Source organism: Salvelinus alpinus, chromosome 7 (genome assembly GCF_045679555.1).
Source record: "Salvelinus alpinus chromosome 7, SLU_Salpinus.1, whole genome shotgun sequence".
Taxonomy (NCBI): Eukaryota; Metazoa; Chordata; class Actinopteri; order Salmoniformes; family Salmonidae; genus Salvelinus; species Salvelinus alpinus.
The window spans coordinates 9,078,284-9,098,226 of NC_092092.1; the positions used below are offsets into that span (position 1 = coordinate 9,078,284).

At 44.7% G+C, this 19,943-nt stretch overlaps 1 protein-coding gene and 1 long non-coding RNA gene across 3 annotated transcripts in view; both read left to right on the forward strand.

The window, feature by feature from the left end:
- The first annotated feature begins 685 nt into the window (after positions 1–685).
- Positions 686–19,943, forward strand: part of LOC139580281 (transmembrane protease serine 9-like) — a 37,951-nt gene continuing 18,693 nt past the window's right edge. Inside the window, exons 1-10 of the mRNA XM_071408828.1 lie at positions 686–1,039; positions 2,353–2,373; positions 2,503–2,665; positions 2,773–3,041; positions 3,137–3,282; positions 3,532–4,159; positions 4,373–4,538; positions 4,705–4,961; positions 5,467–5,564; positions 5,893–6,263. Of these exons, the coding sequence (XP_071264929.1) occupies positions 982–1,039; positions 2,353–2,373; positions 2,503–2,665; positions 2,773–3,041; positions 3,137–3,282; positions 3,532–4,159; positions 4,373–4,538; positions 4,705–4,961; positions 5,467–5,564; positions 5,893–6,263 (2,177 nt within the window). The 5' untranslated portion in view covers positions 686–981. The remainder of the gene's footprint in view (positions 1,040–2,352; positions 2,374–2,502; positions 2,666–2,772; positions 3,042–3,136; positions 3,283–3,531; positions 4,160–4,372; positions 4,539–4,704; positions 4,962–5,466; positions 5,565–5,892; positions 6,264–19,943) is intronic.
- LOC139580391 (uncharacterized) lies at positions 10,932–15,099 on the forward strand. Of its 2 annotated transcripts, XR_011676028.1 has the most exons (4): positions 10,932–11,395; positions 11,697–11,786; positions 11,888–11,969; positions 12,721–15,099. It is a non-coding gene; the product is annotated as an uncharacterized lncRNA (long non-coding RNA). The 2 variants fall into 2 exon arrangements; XR_011676027.1 differs by having other exon boundaries at positions 10,933–11,395; positions 11,888–15,099.

The window sequence follows — 19,943 nt, forward strand, 5'->3', positions numbered from 1 at the left end:
AACAGTCTAAGCCCTGTGCGTGTTCCTTTCCACAGAGGGGTCATATTAGTGTGTAGCCCAAACTGTTCGGACGCTACAGACTGAAGCTGGCAAATCGGCTGTACCAACTTCAGACTAGTCCCAAGATGCTTGTGGGGGTCACAGAGCAAACCGTTCCGACGCTACAGATAAATTTTGTGAGAAGACCAATTTTCGGGATGTCTCATGGTCTGACAAACACCGCTCTAGCTCTGTCACCTTCCACAGCAGATGCGGAAGTGCGGCATCGGCAGATGCGGTGAATTGAGACTCATCCAATGCAAAAATGCAGATATGTCTAGTTTAAACTAACAGGTGTTTATGCTAATTAGATTTTCATGAAGGCCCAGACATCAACTTTAGGGGCTTCTAAGGTAAGGGATAGGATTAGGGTTTAGGGTAGGTTCTCGTCTTGGGCTTCGATGGCATAACTTAGTCAGTGCTCCTAGACATGGAAAACTCACAGTAAGTATTTGGTGTGTTGATTTTAGTCTCATGATCATAAAGAATTCAGACACAGGAACTGGTTCTCTCCTTCACAATTTCATGCACTGCTTTGTTGTCGGGCAATGAAAGATAGCACTGTTAACATCTACATATAACATTTATAAGATACAGTTGCAAAATTACAACTAAATTAGTCTTTTAAAATTACAACTAAATTACAGTAGTAAAATTATTCTAAATTGGCAATGGTGTGATAAAAATAGTGCCGACATTATAACTCTGTAATGGAAACCAAAGAGCTAGGCTTGGGCTAACCATAGATTACAGCATTAGTTATGCATGCTTTGAAGGAAGTGGACAGAGGGGAACATTTTTTGAAGGAAAAGTATGTAAGGGACGTATCACGTGTGTGTCTAGCAGGTAATGTGGTGGGTGGAAAGGAGGAGCTGAGAAAAGACAACAGAAGAGAGGGTTGCTTAGGAAGGAAGATTGAGTCCAGGGTACCAACAAGAAAGCATGGCCTTCCTCAGGACTCTTTGTGTGGTGATCATAATGGTGACATTCCTGTCAAAATGTAAGTAGTACAATTCTCAATTTATCGCTGTCTTTATCCTACAGCGTTCTTCATTTATACTCACCTGGTTTAAAGAAGTTCGCTACTAAGTTTATTTCAGTTTGTATATAAAGACATTTGGACTGAATGAATTAACTAAACTCAAATCGATTTAACATTGCAATATGATATGTCACTTTTTGGGCGACCCAATCAAATTCACATAGAAATGTGAGTTACAGATATCTCATTCTCTTTGAAAGTAAGTCTAAGAAGCGATTTTGAGTCTTTTACATTCGGGTTTATACACCAACTTCAAACCGCTGAAAATACAATATTTTGGCTTATGGAAAAGTTATTCTCACCGGTTTAGATTGTGCAATGATTCTGTACACAATGACTGCTTGTTTTGTCAAATAAACTGAAATAAGGTGAACTATAAGAATTCTTGCAACCAGGAAACGTTGGAGCGATTTCTGAGAAATGTAAGAGTTACTGGGTAGGAAGATATGTTTCTTGTGTCTGTTGTCCTATAAGTAGTTGGTGACGGGAAAGCATAGCATACTCAACTTTCAAGTTCTTCAAGTTAATAAGCCACATGTGTGCAGGTGGACAGGTATGTGTTTTCAAAAGTATTGAGTGAAGCAGAAATACTAATTGATGACATTGAGGAAAGAAGAAAGGTAACAAGTCACACTGATACATCTAGATTCTGGATTATAGTTTACAGGTAGGCCTATGCGTTTTCAAAAGTGTTGAGTAAATTGGAGCCGAGGAGGTCTTAGCCAAGCAGTTCAACATCTAGCTAAGATGTTTGGTGCAGTATTTCTCATGTGAAAAAATGTGCATGAAAACTAGTCATTTCTCATTAAATGACAGCAAACACTTCCCACTGGGCAAAAACTGGTTGAATCAACATTGTTTTCACGTCATTTCAACCCAGACAGTCAAAGTGATGTTGATCAATGTACATATTTTCTTTCACCAAACTTTTAACCTGAATCCAATGACATGGTGATGTTTTTGTTGATTTCACGTTGTATTCACGTTAGTTGACAATTCAACCAAAGTAAATCCAAACTAGACATTGAACTGACGTCTGTGCCCAGTGGGTTCATGTTTACACTCCTACTAGAGTAGTACGTTTGACAAGTCACCGACAAAAGGGCGTAGACTTCAACTACCGAACTTCGACTTGCCTCAATCATTTTTGGTGTGCACGAACAGCCGGAAAAAAACTACCTAAGACCAAAACAAAAACGTCATAGTATATGTGCAAACTGTTTTGACTGGAATTATACGGTAAGAAAACTTCTTTCTGTCTTGTATTTCAGGCTCTTATTCACAGCTGAATGGTAAGTCCTTTTCACCACTCACAGATATTCTCTAAACATGATTAAAACCTTTTATAATGAACTGTTACGCCAATGTGACCTATTCAACAAAAACCTTCCAAATAACCCATCATTCTCTATCTCTGTTAGTGTGCGGAACCCCTCCTCTTAACACTAGGATCGTGGGGGGTCAGGACGCTCCTGCAGGGAGTTGGCCATGGCAGGCCAGTCTTCACAGATTAGGCAGCCATTTTTGTGGGGGATCCCTCATCAACAAAGGGTGGGTGTTGACTGCTGCTCACTGCTTTTCCAGGTAAGGATTTGTAGGATTGTGGGATACATTTAACCCAAACACCAAACTCAACAGTTCTACTCTTTTAAAAACAATACTGTTACATTTTTATATATTTACTCTCTCAGTACCAGTACATCAAATGTGGTGGTCTACGTGGGTCGTCTGAGCCAGCAGGGCTCCAACCCCAATGAGGTGACCCGGACAGTCACTCAGATCATCCGCCACCCCAACTACACCAGAAGTACCAGTGACAATGACATGTGTCTGCTGAAGCTCTCCTCCACTGTGACTTTTACAAACTTCATTCGGCCAGTCTGCCTAGCTGCACCAGGCAGCTCCTTCCATGCTGGGGCTACTAGCTGGGTCACCGGCTGGGGCAGCATCCACAGTGGAGGTGAGTGCTGTAGCTTGATTTAAGTGCTGCTGATGATGGATCATAATTCTGATAGGTATTATGTATGTTGAGGAATACCTGTTGTCTCTCCTCAGTGTCCCTGCCCTCACCACAGACCCTACAGGAAGTGGATGTGCCAGTAGTGGGGAACAGGCAGTGTAACTGTAACAATGGAGTTGGTTCTATCACTGATAACATGATCTGTGCTGGTCTATCAGCAGGAGGAAAGGATTCCTGTCAGGTAAAATCTCTTGGTTATCTTCTTTGTTTATTACAATGTGGGCTAATGACACATTCATAATCTGTGTCTGGTTTCTCAGACCCAGATTATACCTAGCCTAGTCCTAAATTGAAAAGGACTTTAAATAGAGATTATCCATTAAAAGTGCTTTTTAGTCCAAAACTTGTTTTAATTGGTGTCTGAAAAACTGACCCATTATGTTTCATAAGAAAATCTCATCTCAGTGACTGTAAATCTGTCAATGCATAGGGGGACTCAGGAGGTCCAATGGTGAGCAAACAGGGTATTCGCTGGATCCAGTCTGGCGTTGTGAGTTTCGGCAACGGGTGTGCCCAGGCAAATCTCCCAGGAGTGTACGCAAGGGTGTCTCAGTACCAGACCTGGATCAACACCCAGATCACCAGTGACCAGCCAGGCTACGTCACCTTCTCCTCCAGTGGGACTGATTCTGACCTTAGTGTCTCCTGTACTGGTCTTCCAGCCCCAGCCACCACCACAACAACTGCACCTATGACCACAACTACCACCAGAACTGCCCCTAAAACCACAACCACCACCACCACTACCACCAGAACTGCCCCTAGAAGCACAACCACCACCACCACTACCACCAGAACTGCCCCTAAAACCACAACCACCACTACCAGCAGAACTGCCCCTAAAACCACAACCACCACTACCACCAGAACTGCCCCTAAAACCACAACCACCACTACCACCAGAACTGCCCCTAAAACCACAACCACCACTACCACCAGAACTGCCCCTAAAACCACAACCACAACTACCACCAGAACTGCCCCTAAAACCACCACTGCCACCAGAACTGCCCCTAAAACCACAACCACCACCAGAACTGCTCCTAAAACCACTGAATGTAAGTGGATTTAATTCCCTCTGTGAAAAACACAAATTGCTGCCTCCTCTTGTGGCCACACCCATCTGTTACTCCTGTTGTAGCTATAGCCAACGTATCTGTAACTCTCCATTTGACCACATCCAAACGTTAGTGTTTATCCCTCTCTTTAAATCTACACTCAGCCAAAAGTCAGTCCTGATTTCTGTAGCGCTTCTCTCCCTGTTTCTACAGCCGTGGTGTGCGGCAGTGCCTCTTTGAACTCCCTTACTGGTGGGGGCTTGGCCTCAGGGGGATCCTGGCCCTGGATAGCCAGTCTACAGACAAACGGAACACACGTCTGCGGGGGCACAATGGTGGCAGAGGACTATGTCATGAGCGATGCTGGGTGCTTCTCCAGGTAACACACTCCACTTGTATGTAAACGGGTGAGTTGGTCAGATGCATATGGTCAGATCTCCATCACTTGGTGTCTTGGTGCTCAAGTTGAAACAAGGACCTGTTACATAGAAGGTATCGGTAATGCCAAGCTAAAGTTCCCCAACTTCACTATTCCCACCTCCCAGTCAGTCCGACGCCTCTCAGTGGACCGTGATCATGGGTCGTCTAAAGCAGAACGGCTCCAACCCCAACGAGGTAACCCTTAAAGTCATCAACATCACCATGAGCAACTTGACGGCCAACAAAGTGGCAATCCTCAGACTGGCCAGCCAACCCACGTTGTCTGACTACATCCAGCCCATCTGTGTGGACCAGGGAAGCAGCACCTTCAGCATAGGGACTCAGTGCTGGGTGGCTGGCTGGGGCAGGGGCCAGGGTGGAGGTGAGTCAGTGTGTAATACTGGAACAGACTAACACTTCTGGCATGCCTCTGAAACTAAGCAGGGTTGGTCCTGGATGGGAGACCAGATGCTGCTGGAAGTGGTGTTGGAGGGCCAGTAGGAGGCACTCTTTCCTCTGGTCATAAGAAAATAATATCCCAATGCCCCAGGGCAGTGATTCGGGACATTGCCGTGTGTAGGGCGGGACTTTAAACAAGTGTCCTGACTCTCTGTGGTCACTAAAGATCCCATGGCACCTATCGTAATAGTAGGGTTGTTAACCCTGATGTCCTGACTAAATTCGCAATCTGACCATCATGGCCACCTAATCATCCCCAGCTTCCAATTGGCTCATTCATCCTCTCTCCCCTGTAACTATTCCCCAGGGCATTGCTGTAGATGAGAATGTGTTCTCAGTCAACTTACCTGATCAAATAAATGTGTTCTTTCTGTTTGGTCAACTTGTGATTTTCATCCTCTATTTCTCTATTCTGTGTCGTTCCTTAGCCGAACAGAACTTGGAGCAGTCCCAGACCTCTGTGGTGGATTGTGGGAGCTCTGGCTCCTCTGATAACATCTGCACTGCTGCCTTGGACCTTCGACAGGTACAGATGGGTCCGACAAACAAAGCAAACGCACAATAACGGGTTTCAAATGTCGACTCAGAAGTGTCAACTGGTGTACAGCAAGGATGGTTGCATTAATGTCTGTTTAGCTATTGAGGATAGCTCTGGAACTGTTTGACTTTGGCATCTCCAGATTTGACGTCAGCAGAGCCTGCTGATGGTAGGACATTTAGATCCACCTAGTGAGGACAGTCCCAAGTTTCATAATGATCTTCCAGTAGCTTGGTAGGCAACCAGTCTGGCTGTCTATCTGACATGACAATGCTGACCTCTCCCCCCGTGTGTTCGTTCTTCTCTCTCCCCACAGGGTGAAGGGGGTGGTCCTCTGATGTGTAAGCAGGGTGATGCATGGTACCAAGCTGCTGTTTTGACTGTCAACAGCAGCAACAAGATCAGCTCCAGCAAAACACGATGGAGCCAGAGTCCTCGCTCCTCCAACATCCAGGTCTTCACCAAAACCGCTCACTTCCAGAGCTTCCTTCAGACCACTGTGGGCACGTTCCCTTTACCCGTCACAGCCAGAACCCCCGTCAATAACACCAACACTGCCAACAGCACAACTGTCAGCGCAAATACCGCTGTTGTTACTCCTGCCAGTGGGGTAACTCTGGCCCACTCATCCCTGGTCCTGCTCTTCTTGTCTCTCCTCTCTCTCCTTCTGTCTCTCGGTCAAGCCAGGTGACGCTGAGGAGTCACCTTCATGTAAACCTCTGGCAATAGGGTCTAAATGTGCTCTGTTTGAAGTATGTACCCTTGCGCTTTATATATTGCTGCTCTAGAATTTTTTGGTGAGTTTAATCTTGGTTATCCCAGAACTAAAATATTGCGTAATTTGGTCAGCTGCATGATTTATTTCTGGGTCCATGTGTTTCAAATTGAGAGTTTGGGTTTGCGATGTCTCCATCCTTTGCAAAAGGAAACCTGGGGATTTTAACAAGGCTAATCTGAAAACAAAACTTCCTAAATTCTATCAGCATATCGATTGTGCTACCAGGGCTGGTAAAACCCTGGATCATTGTTATTCTAACTTCCGCGATGCATATAAGGCCCTCCCCCGCCCTCCTTTCGGAAAAGCTGACCACGACTCCATTTTGTTGCTTCCAGCCTACAAACAGAAACTAAAACAAGAAGCTCCAGCGCTCAGGTCTGTTCAACGCTGGTCTCACTCAACGCTTCAAGACTGCTTCGATCACGTGGATTGGGATATGTTCCGCATTGCGTTCAACAACAACATTGACGAATACGCTGATTCGGTGAGCGAGTTCATTAGAAAGTGCATCGGCGACATAATACCCACAGCAACGATTAAAACATTCCCAAACCAGAAACCGTGGATTGATGGCAGCATGTGCGTGAAACTGAAAGCGCAAACCACTGCTTTTAACCAGGGCAAGGTAACCGGAAACATGACCGAATACAAACAGTGTAGCTATTCCCTCCGCAAGGCAATCAAACAAGCTAAGTGCCAGTATAGAGACAAAGTAGAGTCGCAATTCAACAGCTCAGACACAAGAGGCATGTGGCAGAGTCTACAGTCAATCACGGATTACAAAAAGAAAACCAGCCCCGTCGCGGACCAGGATGTCTTGCTCCCAGACAGACTAAATAACTTTTTGCTCGCTTTGAGGACAACACAGTGCCAATGACACGGCCCGCTACCAAAACCTGCGGGCCTTCCTTCACTGCAGCCGAGGTGAGTAAAACATTTAAACGTGTTAACCCTCGCAAGGCTCCAGGCCCAGACGGCATTCCCAGCCGCGTCCTCAGAGCATGCGCAAACCAGCTGGCTGGTGTGTTTACGGACATATTCAATCAATCCTTATCCCAGTCTGCTGTTCCCACATGCTTCAAGAGGGCCACCATTGTTCCTGTTCCCAAGAAAGCTAAGGTAACTGAGCTAAACGACTACCGCCCCGTAGCACTCACTTCCGTCATCATGAAGTGCTTTGAGAGACTAGTCAAGGACCATATCACCTCCACCCTACCTGACACCCTAGACCCACTCCAATTTGCTTACCGACCCAATAGGTCCACAGACGACGCAATCGCAACCACACTGCACATTGCCCTAACCCATCTGGACAAGAGGAATTCATCGACTACAGCTCAGCATTTAACACCATAGTACCATCTAAACTCGTCATCAAGCTCGAGACCCTGGGTCTCGACCCCGCCCTGTGCAACTGGGTACTGGACTTCCTGACGGGCCGCCCCCAGGTGGTGAGGTTAGGTAACAACATCTACACCCCGCTGATCCTCAACACAGACGCCCCACAGGGGTGCGTTCTGAGCCCTCTCCTGTACTCCCTGTTCACTCACGACTGCGTGGCCATGCACGCCTCTAACTCAATCATCAAGTTTGCGGACGACACTACAGTGGTAGGCTTGATTACCAACAACGACGAGACGGCCTACAGGGAGGAGGTGAGGGCCCTCGGAGTGTGGTGTCAGGAAAATAACCTCACACTCAACGTCAACAAAACAAAGGAGATGATTGTGGACTTCAGGAAACAGCAGAGGGAGCACCCCCCTAACCACATCGACGGGACAGTAGTGGAGAGGGTAGTAAGTTTTAAGTTCCTCGGTGTACACATCACGGACAAACTGAATTGGTCCACCCACACAGACAGCGTTCAACCTCAGGAGGCTGAAGAAATTCGGCTTGTCACCAAAAGCACTCACAAACTTCTACAGATGCACAATCGGGAGCATCCTGTCGGGCTGTATCGCCGCCTGGTAGAGCAACTGCTCCGCCCACAACCGTAAGGCTCTCCAGAGGGTAGTGAGGTCTGCACAATGCATCACCGGGGGCAAACTACCTGCCCTCCAGGACACCTACACCACCCGATGTCACAGGAAGGCCATAAAGATCATCAAGGACAACAACCACCCGAGCCACTGCCTGTTCACCCCGCTATCATCCAGAAAGCGAGGTCAGTACAGGTGCATCAAAGCAGGGACCGAGAGACTGAAAAACAGCTTCTATCTCAAGGCCATCAGACTGTTAAACAGCCACCACTAACATTTAGTGGCCGCTGCCAACATACTGACTCAACTCCAGCCACTTTAATAATGGGAAATGATGGAAATTTATGTAAAAATGTATCACTAGCCACTTTAAACAATGCCACTTAATATAATGTTTACATACCCTACATTACTCATCTCATATGTATATACTGTACTCTATACCATCTACTGCATCTTGCCTATGCCGTTCTGTACCATCACTTATTCATATATCTTTATGTACATATTCTTTATCCCTTTACACTTGTGTGTATAAGGTAGTAGTTGTGGAATTGTTAGGTTAGATTACTCGTTGGTTATTACTGCATTGTCGGAACTAGAAGCACAAGCATTTCGCTACACTCGCATTAACATCTGCTAACCATGTGTATGTGACAAATACAATTTGATTTGATATTGTAACTACTGCTGCTCGTTATCCTATGCCTCCCATTCCGTCTCAACAGATTATTTGGTTTATGTGCAGGATTTGTCCGCGAACACTGCCTGGTCTAACGCTGTCTGCAACAGTCTACTAAAAACCAGAAGGTTTATCTCCTCTAATTGTTTATTTATTCTGACTGGATTGAAATATGAAACTGCCACTGTAATCAGTTCACAAGTATTCTCTCTTTGTAGTCTATTATCAAGTCTATGCAGGTCAGTATTTCATGTTATGAGACAGATCAGGAAATTATTTATTTAAATGTAATGACTTGATCTACTGTTGCATCTGGAAATTAAAATTATGAATGAATTGTCTAGTTATTTTTTTTATTTCCAATAAACAGCGGAATTTATATAGACTAGACAACACACAACGTTTGTGTACATTTTGTAGTGCAGCCAAACGATTGTGTCAAATGTGTTTTATATCAGTTGTACAACCTGAGTGATTACTATATTCAACTTGAAAATGTCATCTTTAATTCCGCATTGAGAGTTACATTACAGTATATCCTTTATATAAACAAAAATACAGAATCATTTTAACAATAGAAGAGCAATATCTGTCTCGGTAATGTCCTTTATCTGTCTCTGTAATGTCCTTTATCTGTCTCGGTAATGTCCTTTGATAGCTGTCTCGGTAATGTCCTTTGATAGCTGTCTTGGTCATGTCCTTTGATAGCTGTCTCGGTCATGTCCTTTGATAGCTGTCTCGGTCATGTCCTTTGATAACTGTCTCGGTAATGTCCTTTGATAGCTGTCTTGGTCATGTCCTTTGATAGCTGTCTCGGTCATGTCCTTTCATAGCTGTCTTGGTCATGTCCTTTGATAGCTGTCTCGGTAATGTCCTTTCATAGCTGTCTCGGTAATGTCCTTTGATATCTGTCTCGGTAATGGCCTTTGATGAGCTCCAGCCTGTGTCGGATCCATGGTCGTCCCAGTCAAAATAAGAGAAGTCTCCACACTGTAGGAGCTAACTGTGGGAAATGTCCACCTCCTCCAATACACCACACACACTGACACACACACACACACACACACACAACATATGAGAAACACACAGGACACATAAGAAAGACTTAAGACACACACACAAGATATGATAGAAGCATGCAGGCACACACACACCCACACACACGCACACACACAGACAAAATGTGACTCACATGTTCTGGGTTGCAGCCTATTGCTTTGATCCCAGAGCAGATGGCCATGGTGGCCAAGTCATCTTCTAATATACAATGTAAGGAACTTTCTTTGCAAAATATTTATCCCTCTCAGTGACTACTTAAGCATTTATCACTCTCATTGATTCTCCTCACTCTCTCCGAACTAGATACTAAAACCATATTCACTCCCTCTCTCCCAATTCAATATTAAACCCACCTCACTCCCTCTCAGCTAGATATTAAACCCACCTCCCCTCTCTCTCTCAACTAGATATTAAAACCACCTCCCCTCTCTCTCATAGAGATATTAAACCCACCTCCCTCCTCTCAACTAGATATTAAAACCACCTCCCCTCTCTCTCATAGAGATATTAAACCCACCTCCCCTCCCTCTCTCTCAACTAGATATTAAACCCACCTCCCTCTCAACTAGATATTAAACCCACCTCCCTCTCTCTCAACTAGATATTAAACCCACCTCCCTCCTCTCAACTAGATGTTAAAACCACCTCCCCTCTCTCTCATAGAGATATTAAACCCACCTCCCCTCCCTCTCTCTCAACTAGATATTAAACCCACCTCCCTCTCAACTAGATATTAAACCCACCTCCCTCTCTCTCAACTAGATATTAAACCCACCCATAGGCGGAAATCCCAGGGGGGACGGGGGGGACACGACCCCCCCATCTTGGGAAAAATATGATTTGTCCCCCCCAATATATCACTGTAAACATAACTATGTAATTTCAATAATATTAATAATACGCAATGAAAGCACTTGTGCTGATTATAGACACTTAATAGCGCGTTTAAGTTTCAAAAGATTGCGACCCCCCCCGCCCTTTGCCTCACAATGGTTTGATCCACTGCCAGTTCTTTAGCTGGCAAGGTAATAAAGGGTTCGTATCTACTGTCCGAAAGGGACATGTACGTAACTGACGTGAGGTTAATCCAGTCAATCCATAGCAGGTCCATAGCAATGTTATTTATTTATTTTTATGTTGGCAGGGTTCACACACTAGCTGAATTTGCAGAGCTAGCGCGCAAACTAAAGCAAACATTAACTATCAAGCTAGCTAGTACCTATTCCATTTATGTGGCGTCGTCAAAGATGGAATCTTTGCTATCATCAGTTTATTCCAAGATCAGCATGCACCTGTAGTGCTTCGACGTCCCTGTGATAAGGTTAGCGATAAACTGAAGTCCAAACTGAACAGAACTACACTCTCTTCTACCATTGTCTTAAATATATATAATGGTCTCGTTGCAAAAGATAAATTGTCGCTAGTGAACTTTTTTTATTTTATTTTATTTTATTTAACCTTTATTTAACCAGGTAGCAAAGATTATAGCAAACACACAGCAACAGAATTGGTGCTCGCTAGCTTTACAAATTCAGCTATTGTTGGAAGCCAGCCAATATGAAACAAACTATTTAAATTACAAAAGGTTGCAGCATGTGTTGTGTAAATGTGTGTGTGTGCAGCTAGACCAGCCAGCCAGCCAGGTAGAAAAATGGCGAACATTTAGAAGAAGACGGACATCAAGAGTATTTGTCAGTACACCAAAACGCATAGTAAGAACTCTAGTATCCTAATATCTCAAAGACTAGTTGATAAAATGTTCATAAGAAATAAGTGAAATGCTAATGGAAATGTTTCACAATGATGTCATTAGGCAGAGCAGGCAACAGATGGCACACAGACAGCAGAGCTGGGGACAGATATGCAGGGACAGACTGGCAGACAGGGAGTCTCAGGTAAGTTTGTTGAGTCTTTGTTTGGCAACATTATGAAAGGTTCTCAATTTTTTTGACTTGTAAAATAGGGACATAATTGGAAAATGCCATGGATACCCCCACTCTCAACTTAAACTGGTGACTAAACTAAGATTTGTTTACGGCAATGGTATTGCTGTTGTGATTAATTGTGTAGTTTTGGGTACCGGTAGTTAGGAGTACGGCAAACACCTTATTTATTTTCTAGGAGACAGACTGAGTCAGTTAGGGTAGTGAAAGGGAAAGAGCCAGGGAGAGAGACTTCAGAGGACAGTGTCACAGCCACGGCAGGACCAAGTGTCACCCTTGTTGCCAGCAGCACCAGTATAGGGGACAGTGGCACAGCATTGTCCAGTTACCACAGTGATGGCACAAAACCATATCAGCCACACCCACAATTTATGGTGGAGACCTTTGTGGGCTATACTCGGCCTTGTCTCAGGATTGTAAGTTGGTGGTTGAGGATTTCCCTCTAGTGGTGCGGGGGCTGTGCTTTGGCAAAGTGGGTGGGGTTATATCCTTCCTATTTGGCCCTGTCCGGGGGTTTCTTCGGATGGGGCCACAGTGTCTCCTGACCGCTCCTGTCTCAGCCTCCAGTATTTATGCTGCAGTAGTTTGTGTCGGGGGGCTAGGGTCAGTTGGTTACCTGGAGTACTTCTCCTGTCTTATCCAGTGTCCTGTGTGAATTTAAGTATGCTCTCTCTAATTCTCTCGTTCTCTCTTTCTCTCTGAGAACCTGAGCCCTAGGACCATACGTCAGGACTACCGGGCATGATGACACCTTGCTGTCCCCAGTCCGCCTGGCCTTGCTGCTATTCCAGTTTCAACTGTTCTGCCTGTGGTTACGGAACCCCTACCTATCCCAGACCTGCTGTTTTCAACTCTTAATGATCGGCTATGAAAAGCCAACTGAGATTTATTCCTGATTATTATTTGACCATGCTTGTCATTTATGAACATTTTGAAAATCTTGGCTCTCTCTAATTTTCTCCTTCTCTCTTTCTTTCTCTCGGAGGACCTGAGCCCTAGGACCATACGTCGGGACTACCGGCCGTGGTGACTCCTTGCTGTCCCCAGTCCGCCTGGCCTTGCTGCTATTCCAGTTTCAACTGTTCTGCCTGCGGTTATGGAACCCCTACCTGTCCCAGACCTGCTGTTTTCAACTCTTAATGATCGGCTATGAAAAGCCAACTGAGATTTATTCCTGATTATTATTTGACCATGCGTGTCATTTATGGAAATTTTGAAAATCTTGGCTCTCTCTAATTTTCTCCTTCTCTCTTTCTTTCTCTCGGAGGACCTGGGCCCTAGGACCATGCGTCGGGACTGCCGCCCGTGGTGACTCCTTGCTGTCCCCAGTCCGCCTGGCCTTGCTGCTATTCCAGTTTCAGCTGTTCTGCCTGCGGTTATGGAACCGCCACCTGTCCCAGACCTGTTGTTTTTCAACTCTTGATGATCGGCTATGAAAAGCCAACTGAAAATTATTCATGATTATTATTTGACCATGCTTGTCACTTATGAACATTTTTGAACATCTTGGCATAGTTCTGTTATAATCTCCACCCGGCACAGCCAGAAGAGGACTGGCCACCCCTCATAGCCTGGTTCCTCTCTAGGTTTCTTCCTAGGTTTTGGCCTTTCTAGGGAGTTTTTCCTAGCCACCGTGCTTCTACACCTGCATTACTAGCTGTTTGGGGTTTTAGGCTGGGTGTCTGTACAGCACTTCGAGATATTAGCTGATGTACGAAGGGCTATATAAAATAAAATTGATTGATTGATTGATTGACGTTTCAAGAGAGATGGTTTCGCGATTTCCCCTGGCTACATTATAATCCATCAATAAAAGGAGTGTTGTGTTTTCACTGTAGCCAAGGGTTTTCAAGCCAGCCATCTTTTGGCCAAAGAGCTGATGCTGCCTTCATTAGTGCAGGATTTAGGAACTGGAGAAAAGCCATTGAAAAATTCACAGCACATCAAAATTGCCAAACCCACCGCCACTTTGTAATTGTAACAGCACACCAGCTAAATCCAATCAGTGTCCAGTTATGTCCAGCGCGTGGGGTAAACAGCAGGATGACGCAAGGCATTGCTTGATGAAAATTGTTAGTTCGGTGCGGCATGTAGTAAGACAGGGACAAGCCTTTAGAGGCCACACGGATGACAGTGGGAATTTATACCAGATTTTGAAACTTAGGGCAGAAGAGGATGATCCCATTTTACTGAAGTGGTTAACAGAGCGTACCACAATGTACACAGGCCCCAAAGCACAGAATGAAATTCTGAACATCATGGCCAATAGTCATTCGAGGCATTGCAGCTGAGATTAGGTCTCTTCCGATTGTACAATTTTCATTAATTGTTGATGGTACTCAAGATGTCTCTGGTGCTGAACAGGAGAATGTCTGTCTGCGTTATGTTGACCATGACCATGTCCCTCACAAGGAGTTTATTGGGCTATACAGGGTGTCGGAGACAACAGGCGAGGGCATTGCGAAAGTGCCAACTGATGTGTTGTTGAGGAAACCCGCAAACATATGCTCGGTTCTTTTGTTCAGTAGTGTGTATAGCAGTGGTTCTCAACCTTTTTGGGGTACTGGAACCCCTGCATATTTTGAGGCAAGGCAGGCAAGGTTTTGAGCGGTCCTCAGGGACCTCCACCCCCTCTATATTATATGTAAACTTACTGGAAACCTTGTGGTACTGACTACATTCATTACACTTTTTTATTTCACGGACCCCTTGCAATTAGTCCATGGACCCCTGTTTGAGAACCCATGGTGTAATTGATAGTTGTTCTTTTGTTTAGTAGTTTTCAGTACACTTACAAATGATTTATTTCATGTTATTTTATTTAAAATTGCATACTTTGTGCGACATACTTGTCCATAGCTGCTGTTTGAAGAGTTGAGACACTGACTGAAGGATATTTTGTTTGATTTATTTGGGTTTTTCATTGAAGTAGTTATTTTGCTTTTAGAACTGTACTTATTTTAAGCTTTTTGTTCTTGTAAAGATATTGTAAACTCAGGCCAGGTGCACATATTTAATGACTATATAAATGTATCAGAAAAAGTCAAATTAAAAGGTCAATTCAATACGGAGACCAACTTTGTGATGGTTCTCAATGGAGATTCTTTTAGATGTGATCACACCATGTTCATTGTATTTATGAAAACTACACCCATACAGTTTACAGTACCATTGTCACCTACTGACCTTTCTTGATATTGCTGGTTGTAAGTACGAATACCTGCATACATACTGGACTGGTAAGGAGCACTGCTATAACTATTATTAGTAGTAGAATTATAATGATTTAAACATTTGAACAAGTTGGGAAAACCCTTCAGTTAACTACTGTACCTATCAATTATCCAGTTGTAGGAATTATGGTTCCTCAATATACATTTAACAACGTATGCTATGTGTTACAGCACTACTTTTGGTGTCCCCCTCAGGAATTGCTCTTGAGAAAATTTAATGTAATTGTCCCCTCCAAGGTTGATCTCAGATTTTCGCCCCTGAACCCACCACCCCTCCCTCTCAACTAGATATTAAACCCACCTCCCTCTCTCTCAACTAGATGTTAAACCCACCTCCCTCTCTCTCAACTAGATATTAAACCCACCTCCCTCTCTCTCTACTAGATATTAAACCCACCTCCCTCCTCTCAACTAGATGTTAAACCCACCTCCCTCTCTCTCAACTAGATATTAAACCCACCTCCCTCTCTCTCAACTAGATATTAAACCCATCTCCCTCCTCTCAACTAGATATTAAACCCACCTCCCTCCTCTCAACTAGATGTTAAACCCACCACCCCTCCCTCTCAACTAGATATTAAACCCCCCTCCCTCTCTCAACTAGATATTAAACTCACCTCCCTCTCTCTCAACTAGATGTTAAACCCACCACCCCTCCCTCTCAACTAGATATTAAACCCACCTCCCTCTCTCTCAACTAGATATTAAACCCACCACCCCTCCCTCTCTCTCAACTAGATATTAAACCCACCTCCCCTCCCTCTCAACTAGATATTAAACCCACCTCCCTCCTCTCAACTAGATGTTAAAACCACCTCCCCTCTCTCATAGAGATATTAAACCCACCTCCCCTCCCTCTCTCTCAACTAGATATTAAACCCACCTCCCTCTCAACTAGATATTAAACCCACCTCCCTCTCTCTCAACTAGATGTTAAACCCACCTCCCTCTCTCTCAACTAGATATTAAACCCACCTCCCTCTCTCTCAACTAGATATTAAACCCACCTCCCTCCTCTCAACTAGATGTTAAACCCACCTCCCTCTCTCTCAACTAGATATTAAACCCACCTCCCTCCTCTCAACTAGATATTAAACCCACCTCCCTCCTCTCAACTAGATATTAAACCCACCACCCTCCTCTCAACTAGATATTAAACCCACCTCCCTCCTCTCAACTAGATATTAAACCCACCTCCCTCCCTCTCTCTCTACTAGATATTAAACCCACCTCCCTCTCCCTCAACTAGATATTAAACCCACCACCCCTCCCTCAACTAGATATTAAACCCAACTCCCTCCCTCTCTCTCTACTAGATATTTAACCCACCTCCCCTCCCTCAACTAGATATTAAACCCAGCTCCCTCCCTCTCTCTCTACTAGATATTAAACCCACCTCCCTCTCCCTCAACTAGATATTAAACCCACCACCCCTCCCTCAACTAGATATTAAACCCAACTCCCTCCCTCTCTCTCTACTAGATATTAAACCCACCTCCCTCTCCCTCAACTAGATATTAAACCCAGCTCCCCTCCCTCAACTAGATATTAAACCCACCTCCCCCTCTCTCAACTAGATATTAAACCCACCTCCCCCTCTCTCAACTAGATATTCAATCCACCTCCCCCTGTCTCAACTAGATATTAAACCCACCTCCCCTCTCTCAACTAGATATTAAACCCACCTCCCCCTGTCTCAACTAGATATTAAACCCACCTCCCTCTCTCTCAACAAGATATTAAACCCACCTCCCTCTCTCCTTCTCAACTAGATATTAAACCCACCTCCCTCTCTCCTTCTCAACTAGATATTAAACCCACCTCCCTCTCTCCTTCTCAACTAGATATTAAACCCACCTCCCCTCCTTCTCAACTAGATATTAAACCCATCTCCCCTCCCTCTCTCAACTAGATATTAAACCCACCTCCCCTCTCTCTCCATCTCAACTAGATATTAAACCCACCTCCCTCTCTCTCAACTAGATATTAAACCCACCTCCCCTCTCTCAACTAGATATTAAACCCACCTCCCCTCCCTCAACTAGATATTAAACCCACCTCCCCTCCCTCAACTAGATATTAAACCCACCTCCCTCCCTCTCTCTCTACTAGATATTAAACCCACCTCCCCTCCCTCTACTAGATATTAAACCCACCTCCCTCTCCCTCAACTAGATATTAAACCCAGCTCCCCTCCCTCAACTAGATATTAAACCCACCTCCCCTCCCTCAACTAGATATTAAACCCACCTCCCCCTCTCTCAACTAGATATTAAACCCACCTCCCCTCTCTCAACTAGATATTAAACCCACCTCCTCTCTCTCAACTAGATATTAAACCCACCTCCCCCTCTCTCAACTAGATATTAAACCCACCTCCCCCTGTCTCAACTAGATATTAAACCCACCTCCCTCTCTCTCAACTAGATATTAAACCCACCTCCCTCTCTCCTTCTCAACTAGATATCAAACCCACCTCCCTCTCTCTCAACTAGATATTAAACCCACCTCCCTCTCTCCTTCTCAACTAGATATTAAACCCACCTCCCTCTCTCTCAACTAGATATTAAACCCACCTCCCCTCCTTCTCAACTAGATATTAAACCCATCTCCCATCCCTCTCTCAACTAGATATTAAACCCACCTCCCCTCTCTCTCCATCTCAACTAGATATTAAACCCACCTCCCTCTCTCTCAACTAGATATTAAACCCACCTCCCCTCCTTCTCAACTAGATATTAAACCCATCTCCCATCCCTCTCTCAACTAGATATTAAACCCACCTCCCCTCTCTCTCCATCTCAACTAGATATTAAACCCACCTCCCCTCTCTCTCCATCTCAACTAGATATTAAACCCACCTCCCTCTCTCTCAACTAGATATTAAACCCACCTCCCTCTCTCTCAACTAGATATTACACCCATCAAGTGGAAGCCTTAGGAAGTGCAAAATGACCCCATAGACACTGTGTATTCGATAGGCCAAGAGTTGAAAACCCACAAACCTCAGATTTCCCACTTCCTGGTTGGATTTTTCTCAGATTTTCGCCTGCCATATGAGTTCTATTATACTCACAGACACCATTCAAACAGTTTTAGAAACTTCAGAGTGTTTTCTATCCAAATCTACTAATAATATGCATATATTAGCTACTGGGACTGAGTTTACTCTGGGCACGCTTTTCATCCAAACGTGAAAATGCTGCCCCCTATCCACAATGAGTTAAGTTCACGCAGGACACCGGATAAGACAGGAGAAATACTCCAGATATAACAGACTGACCCTAGCCCCCCGACACAAACTACTGCAGCATAAATACTGGAGGCTGAGACAGGAGGGGTCAGGAGACACTGTGGCCCCATCCGATGATACCCCCGGACAGGGCCAAAAAGGAAGGATATAACCCCACCCACTTTGCCAAAGCACAGCCCCCACACAACTAGAGGGATATATTCAACCACCAACCTACCATCCTGAGACAAGGCCGAGTATAGCCCACAAAGATCTCCGCCATGGCACAACCCAAGGGGGGGGCGCCAACCCAGACAGGAAGACCACGTCAGTGACTCAACCCACTCAAGTGACGCACCCCTCCTAGGGACGGCATGGAAGAGCACCAGTAAGCCAGTGACTCATCCCCTGTAATAGGGATAGAGGCAGAGAATCCCAGTGGAGAGAGGGGAACTGGCCAGGCAGAGACAGCAATGGCGGTTCGTTGCTCCAGTGCCTTTCCGTTCACCTTCACACTCCTGGGCCAAACTACACTCAATCATAGGACCTACTGAAGAGATGAGTCTTCAATAAAGACTTAAAGGTTGAGACCGAGTCTGCGTCTCTCACATGGGTAGTCAGACCATTCCATAAAAATGGAGCTCTATAGGAGAAAGCCTCCAGCTGTTTGCTTAGAAATTCTAGGGACAATTAGGAGGCCTGCGTCTTGTGACCGTAGCGTACGTGTAGGTACGGCAGGACCAAATCGGAAAGATAGGTAGTAGCAAGCCCATGTCATGCTTTGTAGGTTAGCAGTAAAACCTTGAAATCAGCCCTTGCCTTAACAGGAAGCCAGTGTAGGGAGGCTAGCACTGGAGTAATATGATCAAATTTTTTGGTTCTAATCAGGATTCTAGCAGCCGTATTTAGCACTAACTGAAGTTAATTTAAATCAAATCAATTTAGTGCTTTATCCGGGTAGCCGGAAAGTAGAGCATTGCAGTAGTCTAACCTAGAAGTGACAAAAGCATGGATACATTTTTCTGCATCATTTTTGGACAGAACATTTCGGATTTTTGCAATGTTACGTAGATGGAAAAAAGCTGTCTTTGAAACAGTCTTGATATGTTCGTCAAAAGAGAGATCAGGGTCCAGAGTAACGCCGAGGTCCTTCACAGTTTTATTAGAGACGACTGTACAACCATCAAGATTGTCAGATTCAACAGAAGATCTCTTTGTTTCTTGGGACCTAGAACAAGCATCTCTGTTTTGTCCAAGTTTAAAAGTAGAAAGTTTGCTGCCATCCACTTCCTTATGTCTGAAACACAGGCTTCCAGCGAGGGCGATTTTGTTGCTTCACCATGTTTCATTGAAATGTACAGCTGTGTGTCATCCGCATAGCAGTGAAAGTTAACATTATGTTTTCGAATGACATCCCCAAGAGGTAAAATATATACTGAAAACAATAGTCGTCCTAAAATG